The 14,418-nt window shown below is 39.8% G+C and overlaps 1 protein-coding gene and 1 long non-coding RNA gene across 8 annotated transcripts in view; one reads left to right on the forward strand and one right to left on the reverse strand.

The window, feature by feature from the left end:
• Positions 1-14,418, reverse strand: part of RCBTB2 (RCC1 and BTB domain containing protein 2) — a 39,234-nt gene that overhangs the window by 12,782 nt on the left and 12,034 nt on the right. For all 7 annotated transcript variants that reach the window (XM_082434404.1, XM_082434405.1, XM_082434407.1 and 4 more), the window contains 7 exons: positions 13,409-13,459; positions 8,824-8,979; positions 8,447-8,597; positions 6,053-6,219; positions 5,110-5,268; positions 4,885-4,992; positions 3,680-3,822 (listed from right to left, as the gene is read on the reverse strand). In XM_082434404.1, the coding sequence (XP_082290530.1) occupies positions 3,680-3,822; positions 4,885-4,992; positions 5,110-5,268; positions 6,053-6,219; positions 8,447-8,597; positions 8,824-8,979; positions 13,409-13,459 (935 nt within the window). The remainder of the gene's footprint in view (positions 1-3,679; positions 3,823-4,884; positions 4,993-5,109; positions 5,269-6,052; positions 6,220-8,446; positions 8,598-8,823; positions 8,980-13,408; positions 13,460-14,418) is intronic.
• Positions 1,601-13,397, forward strand: LOC309647309. The gene is made up of 3 exons (XR_014255948.1): positions 1,601-2,039; positions 9,079-9,261; positions 11,361-13,397. It is a non-coding gene; the product is annotated as an uncharacterized lncRNA (long non-coding RNA).

Genomic DNA, 14,418 nt, shown 5'->3' on the forward strand with positions numbered 1-14,418 from the left:
ACCATCTTGATTCTGTCTCGGGCAATGGTACCAGCATCCCCAGTGACTTAGGCTCAGAACTTCAGGGTCATCTTTGACTTCTCCCTCCTCATGTATCTCTTTGTTCAGAACATCCGCTTGACAAATAACAGCAATTCTTTCTTTGTAGTGCCTCCCATTTGCCACACCCTCATCAAGGACACCCATACCCAGACCAACGCAACTCTTAGGGCTCCCTGCCTCAGACTTTCTCTCCCGACCTAAATCGCACAATGCTGGCAGGTTAACGATCCTCTTGAAACACCATTCTCATCACTACTTTCAAACCTTCGTTGACTTCCCATAAGACAAAAATCCAGACACATGACCTTAAGGCCTTCCATAATTTGCCTTCCATCTATGTCCAGCACTCTCTCAAATCACCTTTGCCCACACACTCTCTGTTCCAATCAACAGATGTACTCACTGCCCCTCAATGTCATTATGCACAAAGCCCTTGGTCAGGAATGTTCTTTAGCACTTTGGGAGACCACTTACAATGACAGCCTCTCTTTTCCCTGATAACGTTCTATGAAAAATGTAACTGATTGGAACACAATCGTGTCCTTCTATGCTAAACTACCCAACATCAGGAAATCAAAACAACTTCATTCCTACATTCACTTCTGAAATGTTTACCATTAGCCTCCAGGAGAGGGGAACGGCCTTTGCCATTCATTAGAGGAGGTGAGACACTGCTTCCACAGCACAGGGGTTAAGGATGCAGAAAAGCTGGGAAAGCTGGCCCTCCCTGAGCATGGCCTTGGGGCATTTACCTGGAACACCCAGTGCCACTCGGGAAGTCAGGGGTGGGGCTGAGGCTTGGCTGACTGCAGCAGCTGCTACAGCAATTAGAATGGAGAAGGTTTAGAGGGAACCTTCAGGTCTCAGCTTGGGACTCGACCATCAGCCAAGGCGCCCTGCCTTTACCTGATGTCATCTGTCCTTACATGTGATTCATACCAAGAAGCAAATGTGGAAGTTCAGATTTTCCAGTCATACATGCAATAGACAATGACTATAAACTGCGCTAACCTTTACTGTCAGGATGTCTGGCATATTTCACACTTTATTTTGTAGCCATTCTTAATGGAAAAAAATTACTATATGTTCATAATAAATAGGTTTGGTGTCACCTCAACGGAATGATCCGCAACAATGGCACAGCTTAATGTCTGAGAAGTACTAGAAATGAAACAGCAGAGAGTGAGACAGAAGGCAAAACAGAAAACAACGAGGAAAGAAAAAAGGTAATTTGTGAGGGAGGAGAATAATGGAGAAGAAATCATGATTATAAAAAGATCCAGAGCACTGTTTCCCAATCCTGGTTCTGTAAGAGGTCAACACATGATTAATGACCTCAAGAAGTCACAAAATTCACAAAAATTCAAGGCAAAGTTAGTTTTAGATCAATCTAACTTAAACTCTGTTTTTAGGGAACTTTAAAGACATGCTGGTAAATCAAAGTCCTGAAAATTCAGAAAGATTGGGAATGACTGGGTTAGAGAAGAGAATCATTTTAATTATTAAAATCACTTCTATGTGAACATAAACAGTGACATAAAGTGTTAGCATTCCTCACCATAAACAGACTTAATCAGGTTTTTCTTGGGTTGTTGTTTGAGCAAATAATCCCACGTAGACAGATTTCCCCTTTCCGCTTCTGTGAACACGTAACCAAGAGCTGACGACCCACCCCGCCCCAAGTTCAATCCTGTTTGTTCTAATTAGCCAAGGCTCCCCGTGATGGGCCCCAAGAGTCAGGAGTTCCTGAGAGATAAGTCATAACGTCTCTGCAAAGTTTCAGTCATTGAAAAGGGCGGGAAGGTGCCGAACAAGTCCCAGCAAACCTATAGGTTCCTCCCTCGCAATATTTGTGCAATGGAGAGCCTGCAAGCTCAGCAATCACCACCTGAAATTCAAGCACGGAAAACTGAGAAAAGCAGGACCATCTCATTCAAAACTCATCCCTGATATCCGTAGCCAAAATCATGTTTACGTGGACAAGACCAAGTGTGCAAGTATTTAGCTATTTCTACTTTTACATATATAATTCAAAAAAATGTTTTGAGTTATGAAGTTTTTTAAAAAGACAGAAAGCAATAGATAACTCTCCAGTGCCACCCACGTGCCCTGACACTCACATAACTTCCGTGCCCTGCTTCTCTGCCTCTTTCGCTCTTTCCCACTGAGCCGCCCTACAGTCTGTCTGTCCCAGCGTGACCACAGTCAGAAGACCTGGCACTCACTCTCGTACTGTCAGGACCAGCGGCGCAAGGTGGGGCGCGTCGCTGGTGGGCAGATGGCAGCGGGCTCTGTGAGTCCAGACAGAGGAGTTCAAGTTTATGTTAAATGTGGCAGCACGAGAAAAATGGTAAAGTGCCATACAGATAGTCTGTTTTCATACCCATGTTACCTCGGATCCTTTAACACTTCTTCGCTATTTTGTCTAAGTACTACAAGTCCCCACTGACTGGATTTGCTGGCCGGAGGCATTTTTGTGATTGTTCAAAGCCTCAAGACTGTCTCTTCTCTTTTTACTGAGCGGCTCTGAACCACCTTTAAGAGAAATGAAAGTAACACAGCTGCTTGCATCTCCTGTGTGCCTGCCAGCTCGTGACCTTCACTATCTTTCCTCTTCCCCAATTCTTAAGGAGTCTAGGGTCTTACTGTAAGATATGGGGGAAAAAAAGGTTTTTTAACCAATTTAACATAGGTTAAATAAAAGCAGCCAGGTTCACAATACTCAAATGAAAATCAAGGGAGCTGAAAATGACCATCTGGTTCTTCATTTTCATTGTTAAATATTCCAATAGAAACATATAAAAGAACTGCTACAAATGCAAAATAATTTATCCATATATTTATTTAAAATCAGATATAGCAAAAATTAATATGTAAAATAAAAATGAAAACAGCAATATTAATTTCCACAATGATTTCAACCCTGGCTTAATGGAACAGATAACAAAATGTTCTTGTTCCATGCTCCTGTGTCAAGAAATGAAGAGTGAAAAGGCAGTGATATATCCATGTTTGAGAAATTTCAAGAGACCTTGAAAAATAGTAGGATAATCTGGGGGAAAACTCTGGATATGCTACTCACTTAATACAACCTTGCAAACAAGTGCACACACTCAGTTTTAATTTTTTAACCATTTTGCTCTGCTTCACAGTGATAGCCTGGGAGTTGAAGTAATGAAACAGCCGTATTCCTTTCAACTGGCAAATTTTATAAGTAGCTGCGTGAATGGCTTTATACCCCCATCTGAGATACTTTCATCTTCCTAAACCATAGAAGATAGACCTCCAATGTTATCAACTTCTTCTTAAGAATGTGAAATAGGAAACAATGAGAATGGGGGGAAAAGGTCTTTTTTGAGCGAGAAGAATAATGTGGAAAAGCTGTTGGAGGATTAGTCATTGTAGTTGGTGTAAAGTAGCTATTGGAGGTATAGATGAAATATGGGTATGTGAAAACAAAATATTTAACATCAATCAACTTGCCCCAAAATTCTAAAGCTAATTTTAAACAGGAATGAATGGTATTGTTCAAGAATATTCTAATACTAGCAGTCAATTGCCCATAATTCTATACAATGCCTAAGTTTAGTTTAATCACGAAAGAACACGGAACTTATTTTGAAAATGCATATATTACCTGTCCTTTTCCACAACAACAGGAGTAGGGTAGGACTGGTTACTTTTATTGCCAGTGCCCAACTGGCCATAAGAATTTGCGCCCCAAGCATACACTTGACCTTCATCTGTTAATACTAATGTGTGTGCATAGCCACAGGCAACCTGGAAAGAGAAAAACCAAATCCACTCAGGCCTACAAACAGAAAGAAACATGTTTCACAAGATACGTTAAGAATCAAAAAATGAAAAAAAAAAAAAGAAAAGAAAAAAGGGACGAGGCAGTCTGCCAGAGAGGCAGGCATTAAGTTAACCAACATCCCTCCAGATCTAGCTTAGGCCCCGTGTGTGGTGAAAACTGCAGTGAGATCAACATGAGTCCTTCAGTGACAAGAGTGCAGTTTATTCACCTTTAATACGGCATTCATTATGCTCACAGAGATCAAGGGGTGTGAAGTGAATAAGAAATAGACGCTTCTATTTTTTAAGAATTATTTTCTCCTTTTATTATAAAAGTAAAAGATGTTCAATGTGAAAAAAATATAGGAAAATATAATTATGAAAGTCATCTCAAGATCTGGATTTTTTTCTATTTATATATAAATATAGAGATATGCACTGATAGCTTTTTAAAAAAATGATCATATCTGTATAAGCAGTCCTGTATCTTTCTTTTTACTTAACATTGCATATAGCATTATTTCCCTACCATTAAAAATCCTTTGTAAGCATCATTTCTGTTAATATAGATTTAGTATTGATATTAATTTATTTAACCATTAACTTACTGTTTGATTAGACAAATTGTGCTACTATTATTTGTTATCAATTCTTTTTTCTTTTTTTTTTTTGCTATATCTTTACTATACCTTCTGCAAGTCACTTTCTCTTTGGTTCCTTAGGATAATGCCCTAAATTTAAGTAGAATTACAGATCAAAGGGTATGAATATTTTTAAGCCTCTTGGTACATACTGCCAAAGTTTCCTTGGAAAAGATGATAAAAATTTACATCCCAACAGCTATGTATGAGAGTGCACTGGAAATATAAATTTTCTGATAAACATCTACAACTAAATTCAGGAAAAGAGCTTTAACCTTTACTTCAGTCAAGATAGCCAAGCAGCTTACCTTTTCATCCTGCTAAGATAACTGAGTTTTTAGTACATTGGTATCTTTGCCCCCGTAGCCTTAAAAACAGGCAGCACGTGAACCAACAGTGGACGTACCCGCTGGACACGAATGCCTTGCAAAGCTGCTACCCTACAGGGGGTTGGCTGGTTACCGCTGCTGCCGAGTCCCAGCTGCCCGTTTCCATTGTAACCCCAGACATAGACCTGAGAGAAGATGAGAGACTCAATGCCCACGAAAGACAAAAAGAAGCATTCCATGTCGGTATGACACTGAGAAGGTAGACAGCCTTTTTTAAGCAACACAGGAAGTAACTTTCTTACCTCCCCAGTGTTCACCACTGCCATGGAGCACATCTGCCCACAGGCTATGTTCACAACTACTTTATTCTGTAAGCAGCCCGTGACTCTTCGAGGGATCGGCTGATTAGCTGTTGATGCAGACCCTACCTGCCCGGAGTTATTATAACCCCAGGCAAATACCTATTTGAAAGAAGAGATCAATAAATGAAACACACTAATATATAAAGTGTCTCAATTGGCACTTACGGTGCCTCATCTTTGCCCTCAAAATGCCTGATACCCATAAATGCTCACAACACAGGCAGGGAGGTTTTCATAGAACGCATTCTTACAAAATGTATTACTTTATTTTTCTTTTAAGATTTTTTTGATGTGGACCATTTTTAAAGTCTTTATTGAATTTGTTACAATGTTGCTTCTGTTTTATGTTTTGGTTTTTTGGCCACGAGGCACATGGGATCTTAGCTCCCCGACCAGGGATCAAACCCGCACCCCCTGCATTGGAAGGCAAAGTCTTAACCACTGGACCGCCCAGGAAGTCCCAATGCATATTACTTTATAAAATTAGGTTACTGGCATTTACCTACACAAACAGCAATGGTTATAATCAAATAGCATATAATCCTTATAAAATTTATATCTACTTTGCTTCAGCCATATTTTCCAGCATTTGGGGATTTTTCTTTTTGCAAATAACCCCCTTGAGTATAGCAACATAGGAGTAACAATACATCCTTTTAAATTTTGCAGTTATAGAAATCCTTACTACATACAGGCATACTTCATAATATAAACACCATGACTATGAACTGCTAACAAGAGTTAAGACTGAATTTGAGGTAGGTGGTTATTTTAACCAAATGATCATATTTCCAGGACTGCTACAGGAATCTATATAATCGTACTGAAATTAAAATCTTATTGAAATCTTATGATCAGTGAGATTTATGCCGACGATTCTCACCTCTCCATCAGATGTTAGCACCAAAGAATGGTAAGACCCACAGGCCACTTCAATGACTTGTTTGTTTGACAAATTAGTAGAGATTTGACAGGGCACTAGACCATGATTAGTTGTCCCATTGCCCAGCTGACTGTAACCATTGTGACCCCAGGTAAAGACTTCTCCTTCTGAAAAGAAAAAGAAACATAACCAACTTTCAAAACGTCTATTCTTATATGAAAATATATATATTACACACTTCCACAAAAGGAAACTAAAACTTCACATGCAAAAGCTAATCAACTTCCCTATTCCACAGAACTCATTTTATAAAAGAATACATTTGGAAAGTTTAACTACATTCTACCTCAAAGCAACAAGACGAAATTTAAATGGATGCAGTTATAATAGCTGGAAGATAGGTTTTTAATAAACAACAGAGAAAAGGCTGCTAAGAGTAAGAGGAAAAAAAAAAAAAGATTGAAATTCAAAAGACTGTAAGGTCATTTAACTTCTCTGAACCTTAATTTCCTTATCTATAAAATGATCTCCAAGTTAACTTTTTGAATCTTTGTTATATTACTTATTGTGCAGTATAATACATATTCAGAAAAGTTCTTAAAATATATACAGTTTTATAAATAATTACAAAGTACACATCCATGTACTACCACTCAAGTCAAGAAATATAATCTTATGATCACCCCAAAAGACCCCCACATATACATCCTGGATAACAGGATTTAGTCTTTCTTGGTTTTGAACTTAACATAAATGGAATAATACAGTATATACTCCTTTCATCTGTATTTTTCTACCATATTGTCTCTTTGTGCTACATTCCAGATAATTTCTTCTGATCTATCTTCCAGTTTATTAATTTTATCTTGCTGTGTTCAAACTGCTGCAAAACTTGTCCACTGATTTTTTCATTTTGATAATTATATTGTTTATTTGGTTCTCTTTCAAGTCTTCTATGACCTCTTCAGGTATCTTCAAGCTCATTTTTTATTTTTTCAAACATAATAACTACAGCCATCTTATAAGTGGTGTCTGGTAATTCTAATATCTGATATTTAGCAGTTGTTTTTTCGCTGTCTTTTTTGCAGGTTCTTATTCAGGGTGCCTTGTTTCCTTGTACCTGGTTGTCTTTGACTATGTGCTACTAATTGCCATTGAAAAATTATTTTTTGATGGCATTACATTCCTTCAGGCCTAGAATGAAGGTACCTTCATCTAGAAAGAATTTGCATTAACTTCTCTCATGTTCTTAAGGCACTTTAAAGGTACCTCTTTAATAAATCCAAGGCTTGAGATTTCTTGGACCATCCAATCTAAGGTGAATTGGAATACAAATCCATGGATACAACACCTCAGGGAGAGGTTTTCTTTCTTTTTTTTCTCCTTGCTTTGCTCAGAGCCAAGGAATTCTTCTGTTGAGTCCCTTAGAGATGAAAGAAATGACTCATCCTTGCCCTAAGAGTGTAGCCCTTTGTGGTCCCAGCCTAACATGTGAGGTCTTTGACTTGTGACCCCTTCACCTCATAAGTACATCAGACCACAACACTGTTTAAGTGCATAGGCAGATGGCTTTAAGGCAAAATTAGCTTCAAGGTCCCCTCTAACTTCTTAGTTCATACTTTCTCTTAAATATATTTGGTCTAATAATTCCTTTCTGCCTTATCAGTGTTCTGATGCTTTTAGAAAATTTTTAAAAATATTTTATCTAGAATTTGTATTTGTTTTCAGTGCAGAAATGGTGTGAATAATCCAGCCTGCTACTACTGGCAACCAAAAATCCCTAAAACTTATTTTTAAAATGTGAAATAAATATACGAGAGTATTTGTAAAATTTATTTTCCATTTAAAGAACACTAATAAAATGAATACCCAGCTTGAGGGAAACTCTAAGGTGTGTTTTAATTATGTTGTCTTATCAGTCTGAATGCATGAAATAGCCATGAGAATATTTAATTCCTTATACTACTAATACCAACTAGAGCCATCAGTCACTGTTTAAAGTCAGGATCACAGAACGCCAAGAGTTAGAGGGGATCTTGGAATCTAGCTTTCATCGCTCTGTTCATAGATCAAGAATCTCAAGTTCAAAAAGTCCTGAGTGAGTTCAGCATTCTAATGCAAAATAATTACACATATAAACAAAAGGAGTTTACTGGGCTTATCGCACTGTCATTCTTACACCCAAAGTGCCAATGACTGCTAGATTCCATCTGCTACATTATCTTACTTTGATATTGATATTGATATTTCATATTGTCCAAAGCACAGTCAAGTTCCCAGGGCAGAGTCAGAAAGCCAATCAAAACGTATGTTCTCAGTGTAAGGGGTGGTCCTAGTCTTGTTTCTCCACAAAGAAAGCAACGGCTAAAATTCCACCCTGTGTTCCTAGGTTACCTGCTGTTGCAAGGACAACATGTGGACCACTCCCATAGCTGAGGCAGGCAATTTTTTTGCCACTTAAAGACTCCAGTCTCCGAGGTTCAATGGTGCTCTGGACATCACCTAATCCCAAACAACCACAGCAGTTTGTGCCAAGCACAAAAATCTGTGGGAAAAACCACAGTTAGTTCAAGCAGTTCTATTTCTGACAAACCTGTACATTCAAACAGGCACAGTTCCCCTAGGAAAACTGCTTCATTATTTAATAAATAAGAATCTACTCTCCGTGCATTTTTTTTTTACCTTAATTCCTTCCTTAACTCCTTAGTTCCCCCAAGATCTTCAATTCAGCAAATCCGTTACTGAAAATATAATTTTTTCTTCAACATTACCTCATCATTTACTGTAGTATATAAAACTTCATTGCCAGCGCTGCCAAAGACACAGGCCTGACGAACTAACTGCAGTTCTTCCTCAGAACAAAGGGAGAAAATTGGCCACTTTCCCACATCTAACATCTTCAAAGATGACAGAGTAGCCTGTACTGGCTGAAAAAGAATTTAAAAAAATAAGTAAATAAAATAAATATATATATATATTGACTAATAATAAAAAATACATTTTCTTTGCCCCCTTCATTTCTGTAGAAGAGTTAGCATTGGTTTGAGGAGGAACAAACCCTATCTATTTTGGGAACTGCCTTTACAAGCTTGACTGCTTCAGGACCACTCTCACTGCAACCAAGAGCCAGAGGTCCTGGATGGAATCAGATCTCACCTATTAATTTTCCTCAGGGACACAGGAATCATCCAAGGCTGAACTTTGGGGAGGTGAATGTCTGGCAAGCACTTTCAGTGTCTGTTATGTCTTAAATGTAGCTCTGGAAACTAAGCTGCTTGTGAAAGCAGGAAAAAAGTGAGAAGACTGCTGTTTCATCTGCTGCCTAAGTCTTAGCAAAACAAGTCCTTGGGAAAGAACAATGCCAAAGGTGACACCAAGGAAAAAGTCCCAGAAGGTTTCAGTTCACGGGTCAGTTCTGACCATTCAGTTTGAGCAACTGGTGGGTTCCCTCATCCCCCCACTCAGATTTGGGGATTGGTAGGACAAAAACACCCAGAAAGTACATGTATTCGTTTGCTGCGACTGCTGTAACAAAGTACCACAAACTGAGTGGCTTAAACAACAGAACTTTATCTTCTCACAGTTCTGGAGGCTAGAAGTTCAGAGTCAAGGTATCACCTGGTCTGGTTCCTCCTAAGGGTTGTAAGGGGAAGATCTGCCAGGCCTCTCCCCTCGGCTTGCAGACGGCCAAATTCTCCCTGTGTCTCTCACATCATCTTCCCTCACATGCGTCTGTCTCTGTGTCTAAATTTCCCCTTTTTTATAAGGATCCCAGTCATGCTGGATTAGGTCACCCTCATGACCTCATCTTAACTAAACAATTTACATCTGCAGTGACCCCATTTCCAAAAAAGGTCACCTTCGAAAATAATGGGGTATCTTAGTCAATTTGCTAAACCAAAACACCATACACTGGGTGGATTATAAACAACAAAAATTTATTTTTTATAGTTCTGGAGGCTGGGAAGTCCGAGATCAAGGCGCCAGCATGATCATGTTCTGATGAAGGTGCCCTTCCTGGTTCAGAGCCGGAGTCTTCTCACTGTGTCCTCTCGTGCTGGAAAGGGCTCAGGGTCTCTCTGGAGCCCCTTTTATAAAGCACTAATCCCATTCATGAGGTTTCTCCCCTCAGGACTTAAACAATTCTTGAAGGCCCCACCTTCTAATACCATCACTTTTGGGGGTTAGGATTTCAACATATGAATTTGGGGGGGATACAATCAAATCCACAACAGGATGCATTAAGATCATGAACATCTGCACTCCCGTAAGAGCATTCAACGTGGACATGATAAAGCTGTTTTTATTTATTTATTTTTTATGGCTGCATTGGGTCTTCGTTGCTGTGCACAGCAAGCAGGGGCTACTCTTCGTTGCAGTGCGTGGGCTTCTTATTGCGTTGGCTTCTCTTGTTGCAGAGCACGGGCTCTATGCACGTGGGCTTCAGTAGTTGTGGCACGCAGGCTCCGTAGTTGTGGCTCACGGGCTCTAGAGTGCAGGCTCAGTAGTTGTGGCACATGGGCTTAGTTGCTCCACAGCATGTGGGATCTTCCTGGACCCAGGATCGAACCTGTGTCCCCTGCATTGGCAGGCAGATTCTTAACCACTGCACCACCAGGGAAGTCCCAATAAAGTTGTTTTAAAGAGAGCTTTTACTTATTTGCTACACTGGAAACATTTTTACTTACATACTTTTCAACTTCCAAAAATTTTTAAGATTATAATAAAATGCATAAATAGCCAACATGCCTATCAAATGGCATGTCTAGCCATTTCCCTCAATAATCACCAAACTCTAGCTTAATTTAAGGGAGCAAAGGATTTTCTACGCCCTACCTTTCCCATCAGGTATTAAATCAGTCTTACCAGACATATGTCTAGTAGAGAGCAGATCAGACTAGCTACTTATTTTTTTTTAATTATTTATTTATTTATTTATTTATTTATTTATGGCTGTGTTGGGTCTTCATTTCTGTGCGAGGGCTTTCTCTAGTTGCGGCGAGCGGGGGCCACTCTTCATCACGGTGCGCGGGCCCTCTCACTGTCGCGGCCTCTCTTGTTGCGGAGCACAGGTTCCAGACGCGCAGGCTCAGTAGTTGTGGCTCACGGGCCTAGTGGCTCCGCGGCATGTGGGATCTTCCCAGACCAGGGCTCGAACCTGTGTCCCCTGCATTGGCAGGCAGATTCTCAACCACTGCGCCACCAGGGAAGCCCCTAGCTACTTATTTTAGAAAGGATATTTGTGCTTTCCACCTTAGGAGTCAGGGGAAAAAATTATTTATCCATTCATTCATTCATTCATTTATAGGACTTGGCTCACAAGATTAGGAGGCTCAGAAGTCCTATGTCTGCATTTGTAAACTGGAGACCCAGGAAAGCTGGTGGAATAATTCAATCCGAATCCAAAGGCCTGAGAACCAGAGGAGACAATGATGTAAATCCCAGTCTGAGGGCAGAGGATGAAATGAGATGTCCCAGGTAAATCAACAAAGCAGGAAAAAAGGGATGAATTCTTCCTTCCTCTGCCTTTTGTTCCATTCAGGTTCTCAACAGATTGCATGATACCCACCCACACCAGGAAGAGCCACCCATTTACTGAGTCCACCAGTTCCAGTGCTATTCTCATCTGGAACCACCCTCACAGACACACCCAGAGACGATGTTTAACCTGGGCACCAGGGGCCCACTCAAGCTGACATGTAAAGTTAACTAACTATGTGATGACACACAGTGAAGATGGAGGCAGAGACTGGAGTGATGCAGCTATATGTCCCGGAACACCAAGGATGCTGGGAGCCCCCAAGAAGCTGCAGGCTTCTTCCCTCCAGCCTTCAGAGAGCGTGGCCCTGCTGACACCTTGATTTCAGACTTCTGGCCTCCAGAACTGTCAGAGAATAGATTTCTGTGGTTTTAAACCACCTGGTTTGTGGTACTTCATCAGGGCAGAAACTAATACTAAGAAACTAACACAGAGGGGAAGCAGTTTGTCACTGCTAACAGCATCACCCTCAGTGAGTGGCATAGCCTGAACCAGGGGAAGCTCCCCTAATGCCAAATCTGGCCACTTCCCCCCATGACACCACCAAACTGTAAGACCCTGTCTGGAGAATGATGTCTTCTATTATCTTTTGAGCAGCACCTAAGGCCACTGTGGGGCTAATGACAGAATCTTGTTGTTACCTTTTAGTCTAAGCTTCTACTTTAAATTACCCACCTCCTTATATTATGAAGGAATCTTATTTTCTGTGAGGTGTTCATTTTAATATTTTTTTCCTATTTAAGTCTATAATTTTCAGAAAGAACAATGTTTGGGATGTGGCATCAAACTTTTCATGTAGACGTGCTAACGTGCTAGTTAAAAGAGTTCTTCCATATTATTTCTAATCTTCCCAAGTGTAGGACATACACATTGCTATCCTCATTTTACATATGAGGAACCTGAGGGCCAGAGAGACCGAGAAATACTCCAAGATCACCAGCTGCTCAGCGGGTAAGCCAGATTTCTTTCCACAGATCATCTGTTGCTGAGTAAAAAGTTCACATAAAAAGTGCTAACTCGTGGCAGGCCTGGTGTTTGCTTGCATTTGTAGGGCTTTGGCTGTCGTGCTCATGAAGTCCTTCGTAAACAGGGCAGTAATGCCCACCGTGGGTTGTCTTCCTTCGTGGAGCTCACAATTTAATAGGAAACAAATAATTACAATATAACCTAAATACAACAGGTGTGAATACATTGCTTTTTAAACCTCTGCCAGAAGGTAGAGATTTTTACTTCAAAAATTCATGTTTCTAAGTCTGCGGGGAAACTTCTTCATAGGGAACCAATGACTTCATTTATGACATGCACATGTTTATACTTTTTTGAAGTAAATATTTAATATCAGTCTCCAGGAATTGAGTATCTTCTCTCACAGAAGAAAAATACATTCTTCTGTCTGGCATAATCTTGAGCATATATAGTTATACACATTGTACATACTGTATACATATATATGTACATATATAGCATATATGTATACTCTGTATATATATACATTGCATATAGTAAGAGTGTACATAACATAAGGATGCACACACTTTAGGAGCCTCAGTCACACCACAGCCAGCCTGCATGGTAGCAGGCATCTCCGCAGAAGGCACCCAACTACCTCTGGGCCCAACTATTAAGTAAGGGACTGGCTGAGTAGGAGCCAAGAGTGGGCAATAAAAAAACTGTAGGGGAAAAAAGCACTACCAGGGAGCGAGAGCTTGGCAACATACGTCATCAAGATCGTGTCCCCGGAATTTGCATCCTAGCTTGGAGCCTCCTTCCTGCACTTGTCACCAGCATAGGTGAGAATTAACCCCAGGCCAGCTTACCTTCGCTACTTTGCTCACATCCAAGCCACCTCTCTCATCTTTCACTGGCATCTGTTTGGGAAATGCAAAGCAGTAAAATTTTAATATTAGCTCAAGGAAAACATAATTAAGGAAATACATCTCCATAAAGTTAGAGACCAAAATGCACTGTATCATTCCTTTGCGTGTGTGCTCCCTGTATTAACTCTGCTTCTCCATCCGTATGAAGAACCAAGTGGATTATGATACTTCATTTAACTATGGACAACTATTAAGTTGTCACAATTCAATTTAAAATACCGCATATAAAAACAGAATTAAAATCACATGTTGGGCACGCCTAGCAAAAAAAAAAAAAATTCTTAAAGAACAACAGCCAACACCTCACGTTTTGAGAATTTCCTGGCAGCATAACACCATGTAATACAGTAATTTCTTTGCTAATTCCATGAGTCTTTTATTTTACAAAATCTGTTCCCAGAAAAAAATAATGAAATTTTCTATGAACATTCTATAAGCCTTTCAGGTTCTATACATTGCTTTTGTAAGCTACTTTCCTACAGGAGCTCACAAATGAGCACTTCAAGTCAGCACGCGGCAATACTATGGTTCAGGTTGAGAAGCTGTGCTGTTTTTGTACATGACGCTGGCTGTGATGATGATTTACATCTTTTACTGGATTTTGACCATATTTTATTTTTTAAAAAGTGGAAAACAGAAAAATGAAAGTTAATGGTGGCAGTTAATATGAAGCTGTCAACAGTGAAGAGCAGATATTTTGTAAATTTAATAAAATCAACAGAAGATAAGAGATCGATGTGCATGCTGAGAGATGTGAAACTTTTAACATCAATTGGACGCTGACCGGACCTAAGCTGGCTGACTGTAATATTCAGATGTGATGGAAACGAAATAAAGAATATCTGCGATGAATTAAGAACATGCCATCTAAGATTAAGTATTCTGTAATTTTTTTTAAATCTCTGGCAGTGGAGCAAACATTGTTCAACTCAGACCCTTTTTGCAGGACA

This window comes from Balaenoptera physalus (genome assembly GCF_965194825.1).
Source record: "Balaenoptera physalus genome assembly, chromosome: 18".
NCBI lineage: Eukaryota > Metazoa > Chordata > Mammalia > Artiodactyla > Balaenopteridae > Balaenoptera > Balaenoptera physalus.